Raw genomic sequence first — 25563 nt, forward strand, 5'->3', positions numbered from 1 at the left:
TTCCTTCATGAATTTATTGCTCAGTATTTTATATTTATAACCTATAGTTTTGGACTCCCCTGAAAGTGGAAACATCTTTTCTACTTCAACCCTATCAAACCCTTCACAATTTTCAAAGATCTCAATGAGGTCAGGTTTCAACCTGCGCTTTCCTTCCCTGAACATTTAACAAACAAAGGAAAACACAAGTGAATGCAAACTAAAGACTGTGTTTTATCTATGATTGAATAGCCTCCTGATACCATCAAAGTTCACACATGAATGATCACTGGGGTGAAGTATCTCACTAAGCAGTCAAGGTTTTTAGGAAAGGGGGGGAGCAAAAACGGTGAAACAAAAAGAGTAAATCGCAAAAAGTAAGTGGATCTCATTAAGCTCTTCTGATCAATTCATCAAAGGGTATTTTTAACAGCCACATTGGTGTCTCTGTAATAGTGTTTAAAAAAACTTACAAAAAAGTTGCAGTCAAATATAACGCTGGAGAATCATTTGGAGATGTGTCAAATTCTCAATATTTATATGACAAAAATTAATTCAAAAGACATTCATTATTCTATATGATGAATTCAATAAATCTCTGAGGCTGCATCATAAACATATCAGTACAGCATGGTATCAATGTAGGAGCACAAAAGTGTTTTTTTTATATAATACTGGAAATTTATAACAAAAGTGAGATCATGTAAATCAGTCACATATTCATAAATTGCTAAATGTGAATTGAGAAGCGTTTTGTTAAAAAATTGTAGAATTGTTACAGTATGGAAGGAGCCCATTTCGCCCATCATAGCACCAGCTATCGTTATGAGCAATTCACTTTGTGCCATTCCCCACCTACTTCCTTAACCCTGCACATTCGTCCCTTTCAGATAATGGCCTAATTCCCATTTCAGTGCCTCAACTGAACCTACCTCTCAGATAGTGCAGTCCAGACCTTAACCACTCATTGCATGTGAAAATTTTCTTGTGTTGCTTTTGCTTCTGTTGCCAGTGACTGTTAAAGTAAATCTATAGACTCACATTCTCGATCTTTTATGATTGCGATTAGTTTCTCTTTATCTACTGTTTCCAAATCCCTCATGATTTTGAATAACTATCAAATCCTCTCTCAGCCTTCTAAGAAATGCTTCCAAATGACTTCCTTATTAAGGAATTTGTTTTGCATTATGACTTCTTTAACTGATGCTAGAGAGTCATTCACAGTTCTCCCTTGTGTCTGTTACAGACAAACTCCTCTGAGGAGATGGGTCGGTGGCTGGGACTTTTGCTTGCAGAGACTGGCTCAACCACACAGCCAGAGGCTTTGCATTATGATTATGTGGATGTGGAAACAATAGCAAACATAGTGGATGCAGTTAGACACTCCTTCTGGTGAGTACGCTATATATGTACCTTGCATTAAATTGATCTTCCTCTACACCCTAGCTATGACTGTAACACTACGTTCTTCACTCTGTCATTTCCTTCTCTATGAATGGTATGTTTTTTTTCAGTATAGTACAAGAAACAGTACTTTTCACTGTATGCTAATACATGTGATAATAAATCAAATGAAATATATATATAATGAACAACAAGCCTCATTCTTGTTACAAGTAGCTCATTATCGTTTGCCATGTTAAATCTTCACTTCATTCACAACTTCCAGAATTAAATGGTAAATACATTCATCAGTTTCAGGAAGGAATTTGCACAAGTTTTAACTCTTTTTTTGCTCCTTCTTTCCAACAGCTGTGTGAGTCTTTACGTGTGGGTTGGGACAGTGAGCATTAGTCATTTTGACTAATTTTGAATATGGTGCACTTGTGAGCTAATACAGTTCTTTGCTCACATAATATTGATGTGCTTTTTCAGCACAGGTCTCTAGATAATAAATAAAAGCTGAAACCTCCTCCTTCTTAGTCTGTAGATTGCAAACCTCACTGATGTACTTTTGTTTCTCAATCTAGAATGTGACCGTGTTTAGTCGATTAACTTATTTTATTTCGTTATCTAGGTGGGCTACTTCCTCAAATAATTCAGCACTTTATCTGTCCGATTCCAGAACATATGATGAAGTACCATATGAGAAAGTACAGGTGAGATACCCAGTGGAAAGCAGTGCTCTGAAGAAACATTTAAACAGAAATTCAAACAAATTGTGCAAAGAATCTAATTTTTAATTAGATGTTTTAAATTACCAATATTATGGATCAGTTTTGGGACAGGAATAATGAGGCTAACACCACTGATTATTATAATGAGATGAAGCAGCCAGCAATTTTTAGCTTTCACAAATGCACAGTTAAGTGCATCTTTTCCTAGGTACCAATCTAGTGAACCTTCACTGTACTGCCTTCAAGGCAAGTAAATCACTGTTTAGGTGTGGGGACTGTGTGCGGTGTTTTATGGCCTTGCTCATCCTGAAACCGTAAAATCCCACCCAAGATCAACAGACGGTCCGCCCCTCGCCCATTTCAATTCCTATGGAAGGTGGGGCAGTAAAATTCCGGCCCTATAGCTGCAATGGTATTCTAGTTTGTCCAAAACCCCTATATAATTGTAGCAAGAGTTCCTTACTGTTGTACCCCAGTCCTTTTACAGTAAAGACCAACGTGTCATTTTATTTCCCAGTTACCCCAACTCCATGAGTGCTTATCTTATATATTCATCTTTTGTGCAACACCTTATCAAACCACCTCTTAGAAAATCAAGTGTATTACATCTGTTGATTTCCCCTCTACCGTAACCATTTTATCCTCAAAAAACTATAATAAATTTATCAAACATGATTTTCCTTTTGTAAAACCACATTGACTATACCTGATCATATTGTGATTTTCTACATGCATTGATTTATGTTGGGCTAGCTGGCCTGAAGTTCTCTGTATTCTCTCTTCTCTCCTTTCTTCTATACCAGTGCTACATTTGATAACCTCCAATATGCTGGGACCATACTAGAGTGTAGGGGGCTTTGGAAAATCGTAGAGTCATAGAATCACTACAGGGCAGAAGGAGGCCATTCAGCCCATTGAGTCTGTACCGACCACATCGGCCCTATTCCCGTAACCCCACGCATTTACCCTGTTAATCCGCTGACACTGGGGGCAATTTAGCATTGCCAATCCACCTAACCCACGCATCTCTGGACTGTGGGAGGAAACCCACGCAAACATGGGGAGAATGTGCAAACTCCACACAGACAGTGACCCGAGGCCGGAATTGAACCTGGGTCCCTGGTGCTGTGAGGCAGCAGTGCTAACCACTGTGTCACCCTCATAACCAGTGCACCTGTCATCTCTGCAGCTACCTATTTTAGAAATTCAGGATGTGGGCCATCATGTTCTGGGGATTTCTCGCCTTTTAGTGACTGAATTTTCTCAATTTCTTTCCAAGTGCTGCGATTATTTACTTTGGGCTGGATTATCATCCTCAAACTGGCGATCAGGAGTCAAGAAAAATCCTGGTGCAGCCCATCTGCCTCGGGAAAAAGTGCTTACAACAACGGGATTTTTATTAGGGATTTGGGTGGGGCGGTGGGGGGTTGGGGGGCGATCGGGAGGGAGGGTGGACTGCAGGCTGTAGTCAGGCCAGTTAACCCAGGAGAAAATTTTGAGGCAGCCACAGGGGCTATTGGTCCAGAGATGATCTGTCTAAAAGGCCCGGTGTTGTGGGAATTCATCCCAGTTAAAACAAAAACATAAAAATCCTCCATATCTCACCCCACTCACACCCCTCCGTACTCTCCCAAGGCTCTTCATGCCAAGTTTTGCTCAACAATCCTCCCCCCCCCCCTCCCCTCCCACCACAGACGATCCCCATGGTCCCTCATGGCTCCTACGCAAAGCTATGGCACTTCCATACCCATTCATCCACTCTACATGGTTTAGAATCAATTAAATCTGTAGTGACAGTGGATGTGTAAAAAAACTTTTTTGAAAAGCATTCATTGATAACTTCACACTTTTGTAAAAAAACTCTTCTTATTACTACAGCCCAATGTAAATGTCAATCATCCTGACCCTTTAAAATATTACTAGCTGAAACTGCAAGCACTTGAAATTACTTTATCTTGTATAATTAAGTGTTGTGAAATTGACAGTATAGATCATGGAGCCTGAGCTGTCAATCAAACAATGTTTTCTTTGGGGCTTATATGTTTTAACATGCTTATGGATTTTTGGGCTCTCAGCCAAGCCTCATTTTGTATTCTTAGCTGAGCGTCTAGATATCCATCAGAGATACAAAAGATCTGAGCCCCAGAGGTTGGCATGGGAGGTATGATGGGCTAAGGCTTTGGTTGCAGGGTACACCTTGGCATCGGGGGCATAAAGGGCCATAGGGTTTGTTTGGAGGGGCATCCATGCTGTATGAAGATTTTGAGAGTCCCGACATGTCTATGTCTACTTCAGTGAATTAACCTTGTAGAAGCTCCCCTCATGTAGTCTATGGTTTACATTACCTCTGAAATACATGAACCATGGCTCTTTAAAACTGCAGAGGACTGGGATATGCATATCCTTGCAATAGAGCCAGCCAGGTTGGGAGTGCAGGATATGGGCCTGCAACCCAAACTAGCCCAGACCTTTAGATTGCACTCCCAAAAATAAGGAACCCAAGCGATGGGATGAGGAATTCCTGGCCCCTATTTTTCAAGGGCTCCCAACTCATCCTGACTCTGTCAAAATCCAGCCCTTTAAGTTCCTCATTTTTATTAGCCCTTTGGCTATCCATTATTTCTGATGCGTGATTTGGGTTTTCTACTGTGAAAACAGACAAATAATTTGCTCAAGTTCTCTGCCAATTCCTCATTCACAATGCTACTTTTGTCCTGTCTCTGCCTCTAAGGAATCAACATTTACTTCAGACACTCCCTTTTTTACAGATGTGTTTTCTTCGAAATGCTTCATATTGGCTGGGTGTCACAAGCAGTCACTTGCAAGACCATATTTTCTATTGGAGGCTAGCTTCAATTGCATAGTTTCCATGAATGTAAATGATACAACTTTCTTTCAACCTTTTTACCTCTAGAAGATACAGATCATTAATTCTGTAAAGAAGTTTACTTTTGTATTTTCTGTAAGTGCCTGTGTTGGAAATTGGTCTTTTACTTTGAGTTGTTGGCTGAGTAATTCTATGAAAATGTAACCTTTCAAAACCACCATTATAACTGACCCTCCCAATGACACACTCATGATATAACTACAAAATCATTTACATCCCTTCCCTGCTAATTTAAGCTTACATCTAAATCTGGTTTTAATTGTAGAGCTGTTGCACAGGCAATTGAAGTTAAAGTTTTTAACGTTTATTGATGAGTAACATAACTCCATTGACTTGTCTTTGTTGGCCTTCACACGCTTACCAAACAAGAATCTGTCTGTCTCGGTCCAGAAGGCTCCAATTGTCCTACCATCTGTATCCTTTTGGGCCAGGGAATTCCAGGTTGCTGCTACCTTTTGTGTGAAAATGTACTTCCTGATTTCCTTCTGAAATGGCTTAGCTTCTCACAATGTTCTTGATTCCTTCATCAGAGGGAATAGTTTCTCTCAAATTTCACCAATATTAGGGAACATTGTCCGAAACTTCATCATAAATTTTAAAGTATTAAATTAAGAGATACTTAAAATGTATAAAGCGCAGAGGGGCCGATCTTATCAAAAGAATTCAAAGTGCCAAACCAGCGTGAAAACGTAAGAAATTTGCGCCCTTTTATTGGTCAACTTAAAGATTGAATCTTAGCTGACTGTCAAAAAGTTGAAGCCAAACCGGTTTCGTGCCAACAGGGGGAGTGGGCAGAGCCTAGCTCACCTGAAAGCTGGCTAATAGCAGCAGACGGTGCCAATGTGCCTGTGCACATCACTGTGTTTTGTGAGCTTTTCGAGCGCAAGGCTGATCGCACCAGATATCCGGTGCCAGTAAAACCACAAGAGACGAGAAATCGGGCGCAAATCCAATTTCTCGGCTTACTCACAATCTTTCTCACTCGCCCCAGCCCGCCCATCAGCCAACGGGGAGAAAAGGTAAGATTGCCCCCTAAGATTTTATTGTTTAAGCATCTGGTGGATATTGCAAGGATTCTTGTGCACATGCTCAGAATCATGATTGAGGTATATAAAGCTGTACTCATAATTTATGATGCCAATGATTTACAGTCAGTAAATGTGGCTCAATCCAAAAACCTACTGAATTGAAATTTCTAACCTACTAAACCCTGAAAATGTAAACCTGAGTCCCGGTTGGTCACACCCATTTTAGCCAGTGGATTTCCTTTAGTTTGGAAATAGTGTTTCAAATCAGTTTCCTGGTGAGCGAGTAAGTGTTCTGTTGCTAAAAGCTTTCACAGATGTTTCCTCCACTTGCCTGTGACAGACTTTATTCTGCATTTGGACACAATGGCTATTAAAAACCAGTACCCAGCGCAAATCAATCTGAAGGGAGAGAACACCTTGACCAACTGTTACATTTTTTTTCTGAAGGAGGAACTTTGATGGAATAGCGGGCTTTTGAAGTTTGTTCTAACATTTCCAAAGATAGTTTAGCACTATAGTTTTCACAACACATTTCCCTATATATTATGCAACTCCTGTCTTAACTGAGTTATGAAGTTACACTTTAAGCAACTTACCTGAAACTTCATAATTATCAGGTTTCTTTTTTCAAAATAAAGTTGTCCTCTTCAGGGGGAGGAGTGAGACAAGGGTAGGATAGGGCAGGTTTGAGGAGGAGCGGGGCAGGGGTAGCCGAGGGGGAGGAGTAGATCCTGGACAAAAGGTATATATTTTTTAAATTTACCTGGGCCTCTTAGAGCAGCATGGTGGCACAATGTTTAGCACTGTTGCCTCACAGTGCCAGGGACCTGGGTTCAATTTCAGCCTTGGGTGACTGTCTATGTGGAGTTTGCACATTCTCCCCATGTTGTGAGTTAGGTTGATTGGCCATGCTAAACTGACCATTAGTGATAGGGGGATTAGCAGAACAAATGCGTAGGGTTATGGGGATCGAGCCTGGATGAGATTGACATCGGTGCAGGCACAGTAACACAGTGGTTAGCACTGCTGCTTCACAGGTCCAGGGACCTGAGTTCAATTCCCGGCTTGGGTCACTGTCTGTGTGGAGTTTGCACATTCTCCCCGTGTCTATGTGGGTTTCCTCCTGGTGCTCCAGTTTCCTCCCACAGTCCAAAGATGTGCAGATTAGGTTGATTGGCCTTGCTAAAATTGTCCCTTAGTGTCCTGAGGTGCATCGATTAGAGGGAGTGGCAGGTAAATTATGTAGGGATATGGAAATGGGGCCTGGGTGGGATTGTGGTCGGTGCAGACACGATGGGCCAAATGGTCTCTTTCTGTACTGTAGGGATTATATGATTCAGTGGGCCATATGGACTCCTTCTGCACTGTAGGGATTCTATGATTCTTCTTGCTAATCCATGGATTCCCCCCTTGCCCACTTTCAGGAGTAGACATCCAAATTCCAGAAGATAAAATGGAGTTGTAGTATTAATGACATCATGAGGGCTTCAGGAGCCTCAGCCAACCATGGTGAAGATAAATGTTGAGAAAGTTAGCTCATTAGTACTTGAGGTTCTAGTGTCATGGATACTGTTTCACTACCAAAGTAGCGTATGTGCATCTAAAGCACTCCTCCAGTAGTATGCTGAGTAAGCAGTCCATGATGTTAGTTAGGATAATATTGATTTGATGTCGGAGCCTCAATTTCTAACATTGCTGCTCCATCTCTTAAATGTGCACAGCTAAGCATGCATGCAGCAACAAAAAGTGGTATTTAAAGAGATCGTTAATTAGTTAGACCCCACTTGGAGTGCTGTGAGTAGATCTGGACACCACAAATTAGGAAGGATATACTGGCCTCAGAGAGAGTGCAACAAATGTTTACAAGAATGATACCTGGATTTTTGGGGTCAAGTTATGAGGTGATCTATTTTCTCTAGAATTTAGAAGGTTAAGGGGTGATGGATCAAAGCCTTCCAAGATATTAAAACGAAAAGACAGGGTAGATAAAGATGGTTGGAGACTCTAGAACTAGGGAACACAGTCTAAAAATTAGGGCCAGACCATTCAGGAGAGATGATAGAAAGCATTTCTCCACACAAAGGGTGGCAGAGGTTTGGAACTCTCTTCCCTAAATGACAGTTGATACGAGATCAGTTGTTAATTTTAATCTGCGATCGATACATTTTTGTTAAGCAAAGATATTAAGGGACATGGGCCATAGGCACGTATAGAGTTAGGCCACAGATCAGCCATGATCTCATTGTCCTGGTCAGACCACCAGCTGCTTGTCATTGGTGCTGCCAATACTATTCTCCTTGGCTTGCAGTGTGACAGGAAAACTGTTCTGAGACAGCAAAGAGGAGGATTAGCTGCTTGCAAAGAGTGCAGGAGGAGGAGAAAGACTTTCAGCAGGATGTCTTATTCACCCAGGGGCTTATGGTGCCGTACCCTGCAATGATGGACCACCAGCCCTGCAAGAGAGAGGGAAGTATATCGGTGAATCTGGTGCAGTGTGTTTGGGTGATCCTGTCACACTTGAATATTTAGGAGTGAGCGTAAGGTGTGAGGAATAGGCGTGAGGTTTGCAGCAATGCTATTTGTATGAGACAAAGCTACCAATGTGAAGCATGGGTTGTGGTTGCTCCAGAATGTTGGTAGATTAATGAAGTGTGGGTGGGATTTTCCAGCCCTGCCTGTCATCGGGATTTTCCAAACCCACTGAAAGCCAATGGACTTTTAGCTAAGCTGTCGAATAACCTGCGATGGGCCTCTTCATGACAGGGCAGGAAAATGTGGCCCGTGAGTGGTGAATGGAGCAGGGTGCAAGTCAAGTGATTCATTTTCAAGGATGATCACTTTGTGTGAGATCACTAATTTTTTTTTTTGCCACTCCTTTCCAGTCCTCTGGCCAGGCTGCCAGTATTAACAGCAATGCTTTTCTGCTCCCACTGCCTTCTGAGTGTCTGCCTAGTCCCCTATAGTGGAGGACATTTTTCCTCCTGGACCAAGGCCTCCAATGTTGGGTCAGGGAAGCTTTGGATAAACTCTCTGTCCTCTTGCATCACACACTCTGTTCTTCTAGATTTGACACTCTCTCCCACAGTTCCTTCCAACAGCTGCTACAGCCACAGTGCACTTCCCTTGTAAGAGGTGCAGGCTAGCTTTAAGTATCATCATACAATCCCTACAGTGCAGAAGGAGGCCATTCAGCCCATCGAGTCTGCACCAACCACAATCTCACCCAGACCCCATTCCCATAACCCCACATATTTACCTTATTAATCGCCCCCCCGGCACTAGGGTCAATTTAGCTTGGCCTAACCCACACATCTTTGGACCATGGGAGGAAACCGGAGCACCTGGAGGAAACCCACTGTTGACCTCTCTCGAACTCTAACCAGAGCTGCGCCCCCGGCCACTGAAGACATTTGCTGGCCACATTGCAACTAATGAAACATGAGTTAATCATGCATCACAATCCCCATGATGTCTCTTGGTCTTATCCAACTCTTTAGCTTCACAGTGTTACAGGCAGGGAGTGAGGATTTGAGCCTGATGAATGCAAATGGTTTTATGCTCTTCCATCCCACCATTCTCCCCAGGTCAGGGAGTGGGGAGGCAGGTAGAATCGACACCAATGGTCTACTGGTAACTGAAGAAAGAAAAATTCAGTATTCAGGTCCGCGTTTCAGAATTAGATCCTTGGTCAGAATTTTGTCTATTTTAAAGTAAAGTTTATTTATTAGTCACAAGTAGGTTTACATTAACACTGAAATTAAGTTACTGTGAAAATCCCCCAGTCGCCACACTTCGGCACCTGCTTGGGTACACTGAGGGAGAATTTAGTCTGACCAATGCACCTGACAACATGTCTTTCGGACTGTGGGAGGAAACCGGAACACCTAGAGAAAACCCCTGCAGACACGGGGAGAACATGCAGACTCATGACCCAAGCTGGGAATTGAACACGGGTCCCTGGCGCTGCGAGGCAGCAGTGCTAACCACTGTGTCACCGTGGCAAAGGCCCTACTCGATAAGTGCTTAACCTATCTTTGCGCTTCCCAGATGCTGACGAACTGTGTGTGTCTTCTCCACAATCTCTTTTTTTTAAATTTCAGATTCCTAGCATTGACAGTTCTTTATTTATATGTTTATATTTCACCACAATTCTTCTATAAAAGGTGTAGCATTATTTGACAATTGTGCTTTTGCAAAAAATTTCAAACCATGAGCATGTAAGGTATTGACAGGTGTGGCATAAAAAAACAGCCTGTTTGACCTCTGTGGGCCTCCTGTTTCCTGTGAGCCTGGTTTAATTTATGACCATCAAAGCCCCACCTCTGATCTGAGAAGTTTCTCCCATAAACTTTCACAGGAACAAAGACCTTTCCCACTTTTGTCTCGAGGGAATATTTCACAGGCAGGCGGGAGGGACTATGTGCTGGGAATTTATACCGTGTTACAGAAAAAAACGGCTGTTTTCAAAGTCTGTCCCTCCAGATGCAAATGTGATCCCGGGCCCTGTTGTATCAAACCAGTGCAAGCCTGCTTTGCCTTTGTTAATAATAGCAAATTAGAAAGGATGTGAAAGCTCAATGCTGGTGGTATCAATAGACAGGTGCCCGAGGCCGTAGATATATTGAATGATTTCCCAATGCTGTAATATCCAAAAGGCCTGATAAAAACACTAATCCACAATGCTTCCAGACTTCTAGAATCCTTCATCCAAGAAAACAGTAATGTTCTTCTCAATGGACCTATATCCAAGAAAGCCGAATGCCCACCATCAAGGTTTTACCTCAGCTGCTCACTTTCAATGCAGCAACAAATTTCCTGGGGCAAAAAAACCCATCATATTTACACATGCCTTCAAAGTTACAACTTTAGAATACTATTAGTGTGTGCAGATTTTCTAAACAAGGGCTGATGCAGATGCGAAGTGTCTTGCAAAATAATAATAGAGAATGAATGGCTATTTACTTGGCATTCTAGTTCCCATCAAAAAGAATTCAGCATGGCCAATGCACCTAACCTGCACTGTGGGAGGAAACCGGAGCATCTGGAAGAAACCTATGCAGACATGGGAGAATGTGCAGACTCTGCACAGACAGTGACCCAAGCCTTTCATGAGCTCAGTACGTACCAAATACCTCGCAACCAGTGAAAGACTTGGGCGCTGTCACTATTACAATGTAGAAAATGTGGCAGCAATTGAGCGAGTGCATCAAAGCAGCCTCATCTTCCCCCTCTCCTTTTGAAGATAGTCTCTCGGGCCTGGGTGGGATTGTTGTCGATGCAGGCTTGATCGGCTGAATGGCCTCTTTCTGCTCTGCAGGGATTCTTTGATTCATTTGCTTATCAGAGCACCTTCACTGACTTTAGATCAACTTTCCAAAGTGCTCTGAGGATCTATAGATTAGGTCACAAGACTCATTTAAAGGCCTGACTGCTGCCTGCTTAATATTTTTAAAGCTTTAAAAGCTGTGCCATCACACGAATTGTAATGATGGTTCTGTATTGACAAAGATTTGCAAACATCACTTCTTTCACAGCCACTACAGCAAGATCCATTGTCTCAATATTTAAGTGATGTACTGGCCTCATTTCTGGATCTATTCTTCAAATGGGTGAGTTGGAGCCTGCAGTTCCACCAAATCCAGGCAATTTTTTTCATGCTCCTGCTACCTCCACTTTAGCACTGTGGTTGCTGCCATTCCTGCTTGCTTCCTGCCTCCTCTCTCAATTGATTTCCTTTCCCCTGAAGTCACTTGCCTGCCTTGGCTGGCACCTGAGCTGAATAAAATTCAAAAAGGGTCCAGAGGGACAGGGTTCATTGGCTGTATTTGATGACTGTATCTTGTCACAGTTATGAGGATGAGACCAGAGGATAGATTTTAATTGATCCTTGTATCTCCCCATGCTGGTGGGCCTTGTCCACATGCTACATGGATCACACACAGTTTCATGGCTAATGTATTTAGGCTCACTTGGACCTCGCCAATGTTTCACTGAACTTGACTGATCTGCCCATAACGGGCAGCGTATTTGCTAACTGCAACTTTAACAGGCGTTTGGTTCACAGTTTTGTTTTTGTCTTCTTCAGGTTGAAGAACAGAAGCGACCTGCCACCTCACAAGTAAAACGCCAAGCTTCCATGTCAGCTGATGCCTCACAGAAAGCTAATGTTCAAATTAAGATTAAACGGCACAGCTCAAGTAAGAAGCCAGTTTTATTCACAGTTTATTCCTTTTCAATCTTGCAGTCCATTTTAAAAGTTAATCTCATCCATTTGGGGGAATTTACAAGGTAGGCTGAACAAGTCAACTCAGGAACTGCCATGTTGACCAACTGAGGCAGACACAGCTGCTCGTTGGTGCACACCTGGCAAATCAGATAGAGTAAGAAGTCTCACAACACCAGGTTAAAGTCCAACAGGTTTATTTGGTAGTAAATGCCACTAGCTTTCGGAGTGCTGAAGGCCCAGTCTAACGCTAGCATCTCCACATCAAATCAGATAGAGGCAGTGAGTCATTAACAGTGAGGTAAGCAAATTGGCTTGTTGGTTGTACTCCACTCTTGTTCAGAAGGTCCAATCTTTTTTTGGTGGCTGGGGTAGCTACTTGGTAAATAAAGTACTCCCGAGTTCTAACCAACATTCAGCTGCGACTTTGTGGGTGACACAGTGGGACAGTGGTCAGCACTGCTGCCTCACAGTACCAGAGACCCGGGTTCAATCCTGGCCTTGGGTGACTGACTGTGTGGAGTTTGCACATTCTCCCCGTGCCAACGTGGGTTTCCTCTGGGTGCTCCAGTTTCCCCCCACACTCCAAAGATGTGTGGGTTAGGTGGATTGGCCATGCTAAATTGACCCTTAGTGTCGGGGGCACTAGCAGGGTTACGGTGGGTTTATGTGCATAGGGCCTGGGTGGGATTGTTGTTGATGCAGTCTTGATTGGCCAAATTGCCTCTTTCTGCTCTGTAGAGATTCATTGATTCATTTGCTTATCAGAGAACCTTCACTGACTTGGATCAATTTTCCAAAATACTCTGAGAATCTATTAAGCCACATGACTCATTTAAAGGCCTAACTGCTGCTTGCTTAATATTTTTAAAGGTTTAAAAGCTGTGCCATCACACAAATTGTAGTGATGGGTCTATAGTGACAGAGATTTTCAGATATAATTTCTTTCACAGTCACTACAGTAAGATCCAAGGCCCAATATTAGGATTTTGATACTCCTTATTATGAAAAAGAGTACAACATATCAACAGGCTTTTTTAAGATGTATAGTGCTGTATGGTAATATAATAACTTTATTATATTACTGGTCCAATTTTGATGGATTTTGGATTGTTCCTTATGAAAGGAATGCCCAATATTGTTTCAAAAATGCAAACTTCTTTAACAGTTCAGCAGACCGATAATAGGCAGGAGGTAGGATCATGTTTTAAGCTGCAGTGTTTGCTTTTCTTATAATGAAAGTCAAGTGTGAACAGAATCAGATTTTTCTTCCAGACACCGGGGTGGAAAGTCTCCAGCCCCATTTTTCTTGGTGGCGGGAGGTGGCTCACTGTTCACTGGAGGTGGGATTCTCTGGTTCTTCCCGCTTTTATTGGGATTTCCCATTGGGACCACCTCATGCTGCCTCAGAAACCACGAGAAAGGATGCACTGCCAAGAGGGCTGGAAAATCCCATGGTTGTGAACAGCCGGAGACAACGCCCATTTTCCCCACCACCAACCCCCCCGCTAGATTTTTAGTATTTGTAAATTATAAATATTTCTAGACGTCTGACTCTAAACGCAGAGGTCTGAATTTTCACTCATGGGTCAGGAGTGCAAAGTCAGAACGACAGTTCTCATGTCAGTTCCAATGAGTTTGTGTGCTTTGTACACATATTTGTGCTTCTTCTAACAATCCCAAAGGTGTCTATGAACCATATCAAAAAGGATACCATATGTCTCTAAAGAAGTCCAAAAACTTTTAGACTTTCTCTTACCAGGTCTAATATGCAGTAACCATGTTTGGACAACCCACTAGTATTTTCCTGAGGCAACTTTATTTTAACATGTGTCTTCATGAACCACGGAAACATTAGAATTTTTTCCCCTATTCTCTCCCCTGCAAGAAAGGCAAAATCTGGGTTCAGGGCTGGGGTTTCCAGATCCAAATTCCCACCGTCTGTACATAGCATCTGTCCAAACTGCCCAGACCAAATTTCAATGGGTGCCAACCTGGAATTTACAAAAGCAATACCTGGAAAGACGCTGAGCTAGTAGGCCTACTACACCAGTGTTTTGCCCAATCAAAATGACACTATTTTATCACTGCTTTTGATTATAAAATTAATTCAGAGAGTTGTAGGCCAGAATTTTACCACCTCGCCCGCCCCAAGCGAGGCCATAAAATCCCGGCCGTCGAGTTCCTGTTAAGCCACCAGGGCTTTTTTTTAATTAACTAGACATACCACAACAGCACTTTCCAAGCAAGCTTCTCCTTCCTCAGTTAGAATAACAGAAAGTGACAGTTCCAACAGGCTTTGTCACTGAGACTGACTTGGAGAGAGCCAAGGTAGTTGCCTGTGCGTTTTGAGTTAAATTGTCTCTAATGAATGTACAGCCCAAGAGAAATGGGAACAGTATATTTAGATTTTGTATTTAAAAGTTGTGATGAAATGCATGCAATCACCTCATTTAAAAAGAATTATAATGTGCTGGCAGTGCACAGTGAGTAAGTGATTGTTTTCTGTTGTAATGAATGTAGCAGGTTAAGTATCCACAGTAAGTTTAAAATCACAAACTCAAAAGAAGTGTTTTCCCCGTGTCTGTGTGGGTTTCCTCCAGGTGCTCTGGTTTCCTCCCACAGTCCAAAAGACATGTTGGTTAGGTGCATTGGCCATGCTGAATTCTCCCTCACTGTACCTGAACAAGCGCTAGAGTGTGGCGACTAAGGGATTTTCACAGTAAACTTTATTGCAATGTTCACGTAAGCCTACTTGTGACTCTAATAAATAAACAACATAACCTGCATGCGTTAGCTGAAGGTTTCAACAACAGTGGGAAAAAAATCCTGTCCATCAGAAAGTTTTTAGAACCACTTTACAGCAATGTTGCAAACAATTATATTTGAGCCACAATTACATTTGATCTTAAGTGCATCAGTTCTGGTTCTTTGTGGTCTGTGTCAGGGAGACATAGAATTAGGCTTCCAGCTAAAAGAGTTTTGATGACCACATGGTTGTCTCAAAGCTGCAGCATGCTGTATACACTAAAGCGTAGGACAGGCACACAGTTTAAATGTCATCATTCACACAGGAAATGGGAACGCTATTCCCCTGGCAGCCTGTTTGCCTCATTGGTGTTCCTCTGCCAATTATTGCAAATGTTCCTTCGGGATCAGGAGAAATAATTTATTACAACATAACTGATGTTAATTAACAATAGTTTATTGCAATGAAATTGAACTGCAATTTGAAGAGCATGGCACGCCCAAAGGTACATTGTGCCATTTCTCAATTGATGTGCCTAATTAGTTAGTTACATTTGAAGGTGCATCTAAGCTAGATGTGGAGATCATTGAATCATATAACGCAGAAGGCGGACATTCGTTCTATCATGTCTGTCCTGGCCCTTTGAAACAGCTATCTAATTAGACCTGACGATGAGCTCTTATGCGATTCTGAGGTAAGCACTATATGAGTCTCCTGCATTCTCCCAACATCAGAATAGTGTGTTGCAGCCGAATGACTTGAACTAACTGAAGCTAGCAGAATGCAAATCCTTACAAAATAAGAGAAAATAATTCAGTATAAATGACGAGGCTTGTGTAAACATGAAATGCTGAGTCCGTAATGGTGTTTGCACTCATCACTCAATCCCAGCTGTCAGGATGCCGTCAGAGTTTACTCTAACACTCAAACACTGAATTCCAGCTCACCTATATCCTGAACAGATGACAGCTCATAACCTGCATTTCTTTTCACCACATTGCCTTTGTCACATGGTTACAAAGTGTTGAGATTAAACACAGATCGCATCAGGACCTGTGTTAACATTAGTATCCCATTACTATCAGGGCACATGGCTAGTGAGCTTGCTTTCTACAAAGGAAAGACTTCACTAAATACAATGCATCTTGCTCAGAAATTCAAGGCCAACTTCATCGTACAGTCCTTCCTTTAAAGGGCTAGGGAATAATGTACCCTCTTGACAAATGGGCACAAAAGTCCAACATTAGTTTGTTAATTAACGCCTTCTACAAGATTATTTTCTTTCCACGAGCTTCATAACTAATTATTGAAACTTACATAGATAACACCACAAACAATATTATATTTATAGCCATTCTAAGCTATTGAGTGCAGTATGGAATTTTACAGGACATTTCTTTATCAGGGAGCTGGAACAAATCTGAACATTTAGAGACAATGGCTGGAATTTTACTGGCACGCCCGCACCAGAATCAGCGTGAGCGAGGCTCGCAGGATGGAATTCTCCATTGGCCTCGGGTGGACTTTCAGAGCCTTGCTCGAGCGAGGTTGTAAAGTCCTGGCCAATGGGCACGATCCTATCAACGATTCACGCCCCGCTAACGCTGCAAGTGAGAATGGAGAATTAGGCACTCAGCCAAACCTCCGTTCACTGCAGTGGGACCAGAAAAATCCGCTGATGTGAACAGCCGGAAGATTCCACCCAATGACTGGAATTTTCCTGCGGTGAGGGATGCATTCAACCCTGTTGACAGGGCGGGAACAGAACATCCTACCACCGGCCAATGACAGACTGCCTTCATGCCAGTTTGTGAAGGAAGTTCCACCCAAAAACAATGGAATAAGTTTTTTTTATTTATGCTGCTTGGATCCTGTGTCAGTCTAGGCAACAGCTCATCTGACATTCCACCAAATCCTACTGTGTGTACAGTACATGCACACAATTTGAAAAAGGCTTTTTGGGTGAAATTGCCTCATGAAACATTGCATTATGAAAGTCTTTGTGGATGAAAAATAAATTTCAGTTCACTAGACAGTATTACAGAAGCGAGTAACTGATGGGGTTCTTTCATGTTGGTCGTATGTTTGAAGTTTGTAAAGAAATACACTGAGGCCTGAATTGTTGTTAAGATGGAAAGGGACTTTGGCTTAGCCAAGATGCTGCCAGAGACCTAATTCTATGAGGTCTGCCCCTGAACCAGGCACTCAGCATTTTCACTGACAGAGGAAAATAGAGTTGAATTGCAGCTTGCTTATAATTTACAGAGACAGCTGCCCGTATAGACATGAAGCTCGCTTCAAACACATCCAATTTTTATCACTGGGATGTCCAAAACATGATTTGTGGCTATCAGACCTTCCAGGAGAAGGACTAAAGCTGCCAAACATCTTTGGAGAGGTAGTATACCCTTTTGGATATGTCCAGGAACACTTTTGGGAGAGACCAGATACCCTTTGGGGTTTTTAAAAGTAGACATAAATGCACATAAAAAGTGGATAAATGCATTGGTGCTGTCAAGGGAACTGTAAAGGCTCATTGGAGCTGTAAAGCTGTCGAGGCATTTAAATCATCTAGCCTTTATACATTTTTTTTAAATCATGCTGCATTTTTAAGAAAACAGTGCTTGTTATTTCACTCCATCTGGAGACCTAATCCAGAGGAGTTATCATTTATAGAATTTGTGCTACATGACTCATTTCACAAATTATCATTATCGCAGTGATTTACCTGACAGCTCAATTTGATTGACAGCTACAAGTGATTACAAAGTCTTTGATGTGGGGTTGTGAATACAAATGCTTATCTTACAAGGAGATTAAGTACTTGAATAAATTGTTTGTTTATATAAGGAATTATGGGTGGAAATTTATGGCCCCTTCCACCAGCAGAATTTTTTGGTCCCACTTAAGTCGATGGACGTCTGAATAGCTCACCACATATTGACCCCACCCCCACCATGATGGGGCAGTAAAATTCCACCTTATCTTGTAGAAGTAATGTAATTGGTGACTGAGATTTTATGAAGGAGAGATTTTGTTGACACAAAAAAATAATGTTTGCCATAGACAAAGAACTTTGTCTTTTTTCATCTGAGCATGAGCCCTGAGGTCCAACCATTGTGGATCCTGGGTGAATTGGCATGGAAGATGTAAGGACAAAAGATAGTGGGTAAGGCAATGTGTTAGCAAGGGTTGGCACTAAATTGATGTATATGCTATAAAGGGCCATGGATATGAGTGAGGGCATATTTTGGAATAAAGGTTATGAGGTGCAGTGGGGCTTTGGAGACATGAAGTGGCATGAGTTGGCATGGTTGGGGCATGGGGTGTGTATGACAAATAGTGTGAGAACTAGAAGGTTGTTTTTTTTTTGCAGCTATGCCAAAGTCCCAGAACACCAACGCTGGCCTTTTAAACAGCTCACCTCTACACCCAGCAGCCCCTCCACACTGTTCACTGTTTCTGGGGGGTGACTTGTTGGCACCCATACCCAGAACCAAAATCATACCATCCAGGGTACTTACTCCTGAGACAGGCTCTGTGGCACAGGAATTTTTCTGACTCTGTGCCCCTTATTCAGGAGTGAAAATTCAGTCCTCAGTGTCAAGCTTTGTCTTTTCATGCTCCTGGAAGGTGCCTTAGGATGTTTCATTATGTTAAAGATGCCACATAAATGTAAAGAATAGAGAAGCAGAATACTATTGAAATAGAGATTGACTACAGAATGGTACTGAGGAATCTGGGTGTCCTTGTACATGATTCACAAAGGATAGTAACAGCAAGTAAATAGAATGGCAAGTAGAACGTTGATCTTTCTTTGCAGTATAAAAGTAGGGAAGTCTTACCACAACTGTCCAGAACATTGTTGAGACTTTACCAAGAGTGTACAACCCTCTAGATCTCACCCCATTTGTCACACACACCCCATGCCCCAAACATGCCAACTCATGCCTCCTTCCTTCAGGTATATGTACCTATATATAGGTGGATTTCTGGGAAAAGGGGATTGTTTTATGAGGAGGGGTTGAAGAGATTGGGCCCTTACTCGTTGGAGTTTAGAAGAATGAGAGCTAACCTTAATGAAACGTACAAGACTTTGAGGGGGCTTGACAGGGTGGCTGCTCAGAGGATGAATGGAGGAATCGGGAACCAGGAACACAATAAGTGGTTTCTTCTTTTAAGACTGAGCTGAGAAGGATGTCAGAGAGTCATTGCTCTTGGATGTTATTTTCCCCAGAGAGCAGTGGACAATTGAAACATATTCAAGGTTGAGTTCGTTTTTGCTCTACAAGGAAGTCTGGAGTTATGGGGAGTTCAGGGCAGGTAGAAGAATTGAGCTGAGCCTAGAGTCAGATCAGCCATGATCCGACTGAGTGGTAGAGCAGGCCCAGTGAGCTGAATAGCCTATTTCTGCTTCCACTTCATATGATCTGATAAGTTGTACAACAGATTCAACACTTGCTGAAGTTGAATTTTAATATTTAGGTATTACGGTTTGCCTCCAAACATTTTTCCCTCTAAGTGAAAGCTGCTGAAGGTTTTTTTTGGTCCTGTTTAAATTGCTTCAGTGATTTGCAGCGATCAACACTAGAGATCCCAAGCAGTGTTTTCTTCAGTTTTGAATGCAGAAGAGCACTTTTCCCAAAGGGAAAAGTACTCTAATCTATCTCAACATTTACAAAGTAGTAATCAATGAGTCCATGCGCAGGACAGAGCCCTATAATCAATCACAGCATGCAACTATTGAAAATGAATGCACGTTTCTTTTAATATCTCAAAGTCTGTCAGTGACAACGTTCCAGGAGCAGGTGTTTGAGTTTCTCAGTTACAGTTCAGTAAAGGAGACACAAGTTCTGTTTCTTCACAAAATACCTTTATTTCTTTGATCCAACCCCACGCGCAATTTTCCGTCAACGCCCAGTGCCATCTGTAACCCTTTTATATATCAGTGACTTCTATTGAATAACTGACATCAAATTAGGACTTAATTGGAAGGCCTGTTAGCCCATTGCTAACAGCAGTATTTGTTGGTTCTGCATTTGGAACTGAAGTTGCTCTGGTTCAGCATTCCTGAGAGGCCATTAACTGCAGCTGGAACTGTCCAGCCATTCACGCCCCACAGCAACTGCCAGAGAGGATGGAGAATTCGGTAGTGAGCCAAATCTCTGTCCACTGCAGCAGGATGGGAAAATCCCATTGATGTAAACAACTGGAGGATCCCACCCCATATATTCTCAAAGAGTCTCACTGCCCAGCAGTAGTGGGGGGGAAGGGGGGATGGACTTTGAACTGTCCACCTCTGCAAAGGAGGGACAGCTACATGCAGCCCTCATCTCCCATTCCAATGAAAATTGTCAGAAATGGGAATGGACCAGGAATCCCAAAGTTGAGTCCCACCTGCCATTCTTAAAAGGGCTTCTGTGTTGATTCGAGTCGCCAAAAATCCAGGCCTAAATTTCTCTGTTCTATGAGTTACTAACATTTCAAATAGTCTATTTTCAATAGCTGACTAGCCAAAATTGCAGTTCCATCTGCCTGCTTAAGTGTCTCAAGTATACAATTGCTCCTCACAAGAAAAATTATAGACTTGACATTTATCAGATTTTTCCATTGTAAGTTTCCATGTCCACGTTTATAATGGCAATTAGCTATGTAAATGTACCACAGTGCAGCTACACCTTGCTGCCTGTGGTGGTGAGGATGCATCAAAGCATTGTATTTCCATGGACCCCATGCAAATTGCTATGTGGACAGCTAAGATCACTCACATCTTTGTTTTTTGATATGAGATTGAGGATGAACATTTCTCCCCAAAATATAACTAACTGACTGCAGTAGGACAACATTAGAAAGGCCTTTGGCAAGGTACCAGATGGTAGGTTGTTATATAAGATTAAATCTCATAGGATCCAAGGTGAGGGAGCCAATTGGATACAAAATTGGCCCCACGACAGAAGACAGAGGGTGGTTGTAGAGGGTCGTTTTTCAAACTGGAGGCTTGTGACCAGCAGTGCGCCTCAGGGATTGGTGCTGGGTCCACTGCTATTTGTCATTTATGTTAATGATTTGGCTGAGAATTTAGGTGGCATGGTTAGTAAGTTTGCAGTTGACGCCAAGATTGGTGGCATAGTGGACAGTGAAGATTGCAAGGGGATCATGATCAATTGGGCCACTGGGTTGATGAATGGCAGTTGGAGTTTAATTTAGATAAATATGAGGTATTTATCTAAATTAAACTAGGGCAGGACTTCCTCAGTTAATGGTAGGGCGTTGGGGAGAGTTATAGAAAAAGAGGTCTAAGAGTACAGGTTCATAGCTCCTTGAAAGTGGAGTCACAGGTAGACAGTGGTGAAGAAAGCATTTGGCATGCTTGGTTTCATTCGTCAGAACATTAAATACAGAAGTTGGGATATCTTGTTGAAGTTGTACAAGACATTGGTAAGGCCACATTTGGAATACTGTGTACAATTCTGGTCACCCTATTATAGAAAGGATATTATTAAACTAGAAAGAGTGCAGAAAAGACTTAATAGTATGCTACTGGGATTTGATGGTTTGATTATAAGGAAAGGCTGGAAAGACTGGGAGCAGGAGGCTTAGGGTGATCTATAAATGTCTATAAATAATGAGGGGCATAGATAGGGTAGATAGTCAGCATCCACTCCCAAAGGTAGGGGAGTCTAAAACTAGAGGGCATAGGTTTAGGGTGAGAGGGAAGAAACACAAAAAGGTCCAGATGGGCATTTGTTTTACACAGAGAGTGGTGTGTGTCTAGAATGAGCTGCCTGAGGTAGAAGTAGAGGCAGGTACAATTTTAAAAAGCAGTTACATGAGTAAGATTGCTATAAAGGGATATGGGCCAAACATGGGCAATTGGGACTAGCTTAATGGTAAAAACTGGGTGGCCTGGACAAGTTGAGACGAAGGGCCTGGTTCTGTGCTGTAAACCTCAATGACTCTTAACCCCTGTGTCGCTTCTCTCCTGTGTCTCCTTTTCCCTGTGCCTCATTTCTGTGTCACTTTTCACCTGTTTCTCTTTCCCCCATCTCTGTATTTCCTGTTTCCAATGTTGTAAACCTCTATGACTCCAACCAAACACAAATAAAGCAAAGGAAAATGACCCATGAAAGTGGACCATTTGTGTGGGAAAAGCTTGCAAGAGGGTTTTTTTAAATTCTAGATAATTGTATTAGCTGCAATTATTTGCCTACACTTATTAACCTCAGGTTAAAAATTAACAATGATGAAATACTCTCCATATTAAAGGAATAGGTTGATATATTAATATTTGTGGTACATGTTAATTTGTCAGTGACCCAAGCTGGGAATTGAATCCAGATCCCTGGTACTGTCTTACAGCGCCAGGGACCTGGGTTCAATTCCTAGCTTGGGTCACTGTGCGGAGTCTGCACATTCCCCCCATGTCTGCATGGGTTTCCTCCAGGTGCTCTGGTTTCCTCCCATCATCCAAAAGATTTGCTGGTTAGGTGCATTGGCCGTGCTAAATTCTCCTCCATGTACCTGAACTGGAGCCGGTGTGTGGTGGCGGGGGGTTTTTCACAGTAACTTATTTGCACTATTAATGTAAGCCTACTTGTGACATTAATAAATAAACTTAAAACTGAAACTTAAACTGTATCTATTTGCAGAAAGCCAAAAAACATACACATGTTGGGAAGTTGAGAAATACACTTATCTTTAGAAATGCTCTTCATAGCAAAGCACACCCTTTCTCCATGGAACTTGTAGTTTAATAATGGCAGAGACTGGAATCCCAAGCATGAGCATTATGTCCTTATCTTACCACATGGGAATCAAATTACACTTTCAAATGAATCTGTTTATCGTAAACAAATTTTTAGCTCAGCACCTGTAGCCTGATGCCATCCCTATTTTTCAGACGCAAATCAGTCAAAATATGGGAAGACCCGAGCGGAAGAAGATGCAAAGAGGTGGCTAACTGAGAAGGAGGCACTTGAAAATCAGAAGAATTCAATTCGCAGAGAATTAATGCAGCTTCGCAAAGAGAAGAAAGAGTTCCGTGAAGCTCTGAAAGTTTGCACAGGTACAGCCTTCACCTTACTCCTCGAAACACAAGGAACCTTGGAAGCTCAGTAATGTGTTTGTAACAAATTTATTGGCACTGGAATACTACATTATTGGGTAAACATTCAAAGATATCAGACTTTGAGCAGAGGGAAGCCATTTTCAGTATTTTTATTCTTACTTTTGCAACAATGAGCCAAAGGTTCAGAAACAAACCTTAAGTGCAATTGCTATTGTGGAGAATTTGGATTTGCATGCAATTAGAGTTTTATTTTGTAGTTGCATTCATTTTTTTTCCCCATCAAAGCAGCACACCGATACTATAGAAAGAAAAAAAATGATAAGTTCTCCAGGAGTTCAGGCACTTTGCTGCATGCAGGCTCAGTACCTGGTTTATGCTCACGTAAATGATCTCAGGCCGTTATGGGACCATGGGCACCACAATAGATCTCTATGTACCTACATTGGTAACTAGCAAAGCTCGGCAGAGTTCCTACTCCTGACATTGGAAATGCACACGTGTGGAGAAAAGGGGGAGAAGAACACACGTTAAGGATGTGGCATGTTTTTCTCCTCAATCTTCCAGAAGTTGCTGCCAACTTTATATAGGTGATGTGGAGAACCAACAGTTCATTACAAATGTTAATTCTGGGCTATTGAATTCACTCACTCTAACTCACATTTGCGACTTGTGGGATTTTCTGCCCCTGCCGCACCCCATGGCTTGTTTTGAGAAGGCAGCTTGCCAGTGGCTGACAGCGAGATCATCCAGTCCCACCGCTGTCAGTGGAGTTTCCCATGCAAGCACCAGTTGCAGGCCGCTGTCAGCGGGCCTGGAAGATTGCGCCGATGGGAACGGCTAAAATTTTGGTCTGTTAGTCTATTAGTCATATGGTCCATCAGTCTTATGAGTTAGAGACGCACCGTTGCTAGCCATATTTACCCAGGTCTGAAATGTCCAGTGTTCCTTGTTACAACATTATCAGCGCTTATTTTCACAACTCCTTTGGAAGAATGTAAAAAACTTAAATACACAAGGGCAAATCAGGACCATTGTCTGTTTTACTTATTGTTCTATAGCTTCTATTGCCATCTAGTGGCTGACAACACCTCTCTAGGTGAACGTAAGGACTCATTTGTCAATTTTGGAAGAGATAACAGATTCTGTCCTGGTCAGTACTTATCCTTCAAGCAACCAAAATAGTTTAATTGATTCTTATTTCATTGCCATTAACGTCTTTGTGTTGCTGGTGTTTGCCTAAAAAAAGGTAATAACAAAAATAATTCATTGACTAAAACAAGTGTTATGTGACATGTGAAAAACACTTGAGTGTAAGTTTTATTTCACCTCAATAAATCTGTTGCTGATTTTTTTTTTCTTTAAAGATTAATTTGAATTTATTCTCTGGTGGTGAATTGTACAGATTTGGCCAAACCCACAACATCTAGACACACAGTATAGAAGCTGTCACAATAATCTTTCACAGACCAACAGCAGTGTTTCAGCCTTTAGCTGGAAATGTTGGGAGGATCCTCACTCTTGCCATTGCAATGGAATGAGGGCAGCACCTATGGATGTTGCTGATCATTGCCAGTGTGGTGGTCTGGAGGAGTGTACTTGTCTTCCCGTTCATCAGCTTTTCCTTTTGCCTTCTGATATCAGCCAACCTCTTTCTCAATTTCTGATGGTGAAAAGGTTCACGGAAATTGCCCATTTTTGGTTTATGTTACACGAAGTAAAAACATTGGTTAGGACATTGGCAGAACTCCTTCTGCTTTGTAAAGTGCCATGTTAATTGGGAATTTGAAGCAGATGAAACTATCTCATCGGAGACACAAACAAAAAATGTTGGAAAATCTCAGCAGGTCTGACAGCATCTGTGGAGAGAGAACAGAGCCAACATTTCGAGTCTGGATGACCCTTCATCAGAGAACAGTCCTCCCCCACTCCCATAAAAGCCCCGTACAGCATGCCACCAAGCCATGAGTAAATGTTTTGTTATTGCAATCTTATTAATTTGAGGCAAATCTACTCTTTAAAAGGTACATCTTATTGCTCCAAGTTTAAAGGTGATATGCGCACAAACTATTTCCTGTTCTTGCTTCGGTTATCTTAATAATTCAAAGATGGGGAATCATTTTATGCATCTTGAATTCCTAATTAATTCACATTGGCATGATTAATCCAGTGCTTGAAGCACCTCAGACTTCTGAAGGCACCATAAACTGATTGATCGAAACATTTGACTAATTCTGAAATGAATTTATCTGGAAAAAAGTGATTGTTTCATGAATTCTAAATATTATACATTTTACTGACCATGTGTGGAAGTGCCTTGGATGTATCAGCTGTATACTTAATTACTTTGGATTGCCCTTTCCAATTAAAATTTCTCCTTTCACTGATTTAATTACTGTGAAAGTATTGCTGATAAACTAGTTGTTGAATCCTTTACAGTTGCAGTGACTGAAAGCTCTTGGCATTTATAGGGGCAATATTGGCTTGAGAGATAGAGAGAAAAGTCGGGGATGCC

The 25563-nt window shown here is 41.9% G+C and overlaps 1 protein-coding gene across 2 annotated transcripts in view; it reads left to right on the forward strand.

Annotated features, from left to right (window-relative positions):
- afap1l1a (actin filament associated protein 1-like 1a) overlaps positions 1 to 25563 on the forward strand; it is a 92774-nt gene that overhangs the window by 59122 nt on the left and 8089 nt on the right. For both annotated transcript variants that reach the window (XM_080201653.1, XM_080201654.1), the window contains exons 13-16: positions 1226 to 1371; positions 1997 to 2078; positions 12097 to 12208; positions 22884 to 23048. In XM_080201653.1, coding sequence (XP_080057779.1) covers positions 1226 to 1371; positions 1997 to 2078; positions 12097 to 12208; positions 22884 to 23048 — 505 coding nt within the window. The remainder of the gene's footprint in view (positions 1 to 1225; positions 1372 to 1996; positions 2079 to 12096; positions 12209 to 22883; positions 23049 to 25563) is intronic.

Source organism: Carcharhinus amblyrhynchos, chromosome 13, assembly GCF_965287045.1.
Source record: "Carcharhinus amblyrhynchos chromosome 13, sCarAmb.v2.hapA, whole genome shotgun sequence".
NCBI classification, from domain to species: domain Eukaryota; kingdom Metazoa; phylum Chordata; class Chondrichthyes; order Carcharhiniformes; family Carcharhinidae; genus Carcharhinus; species Carcharhinus amblyrhynchos.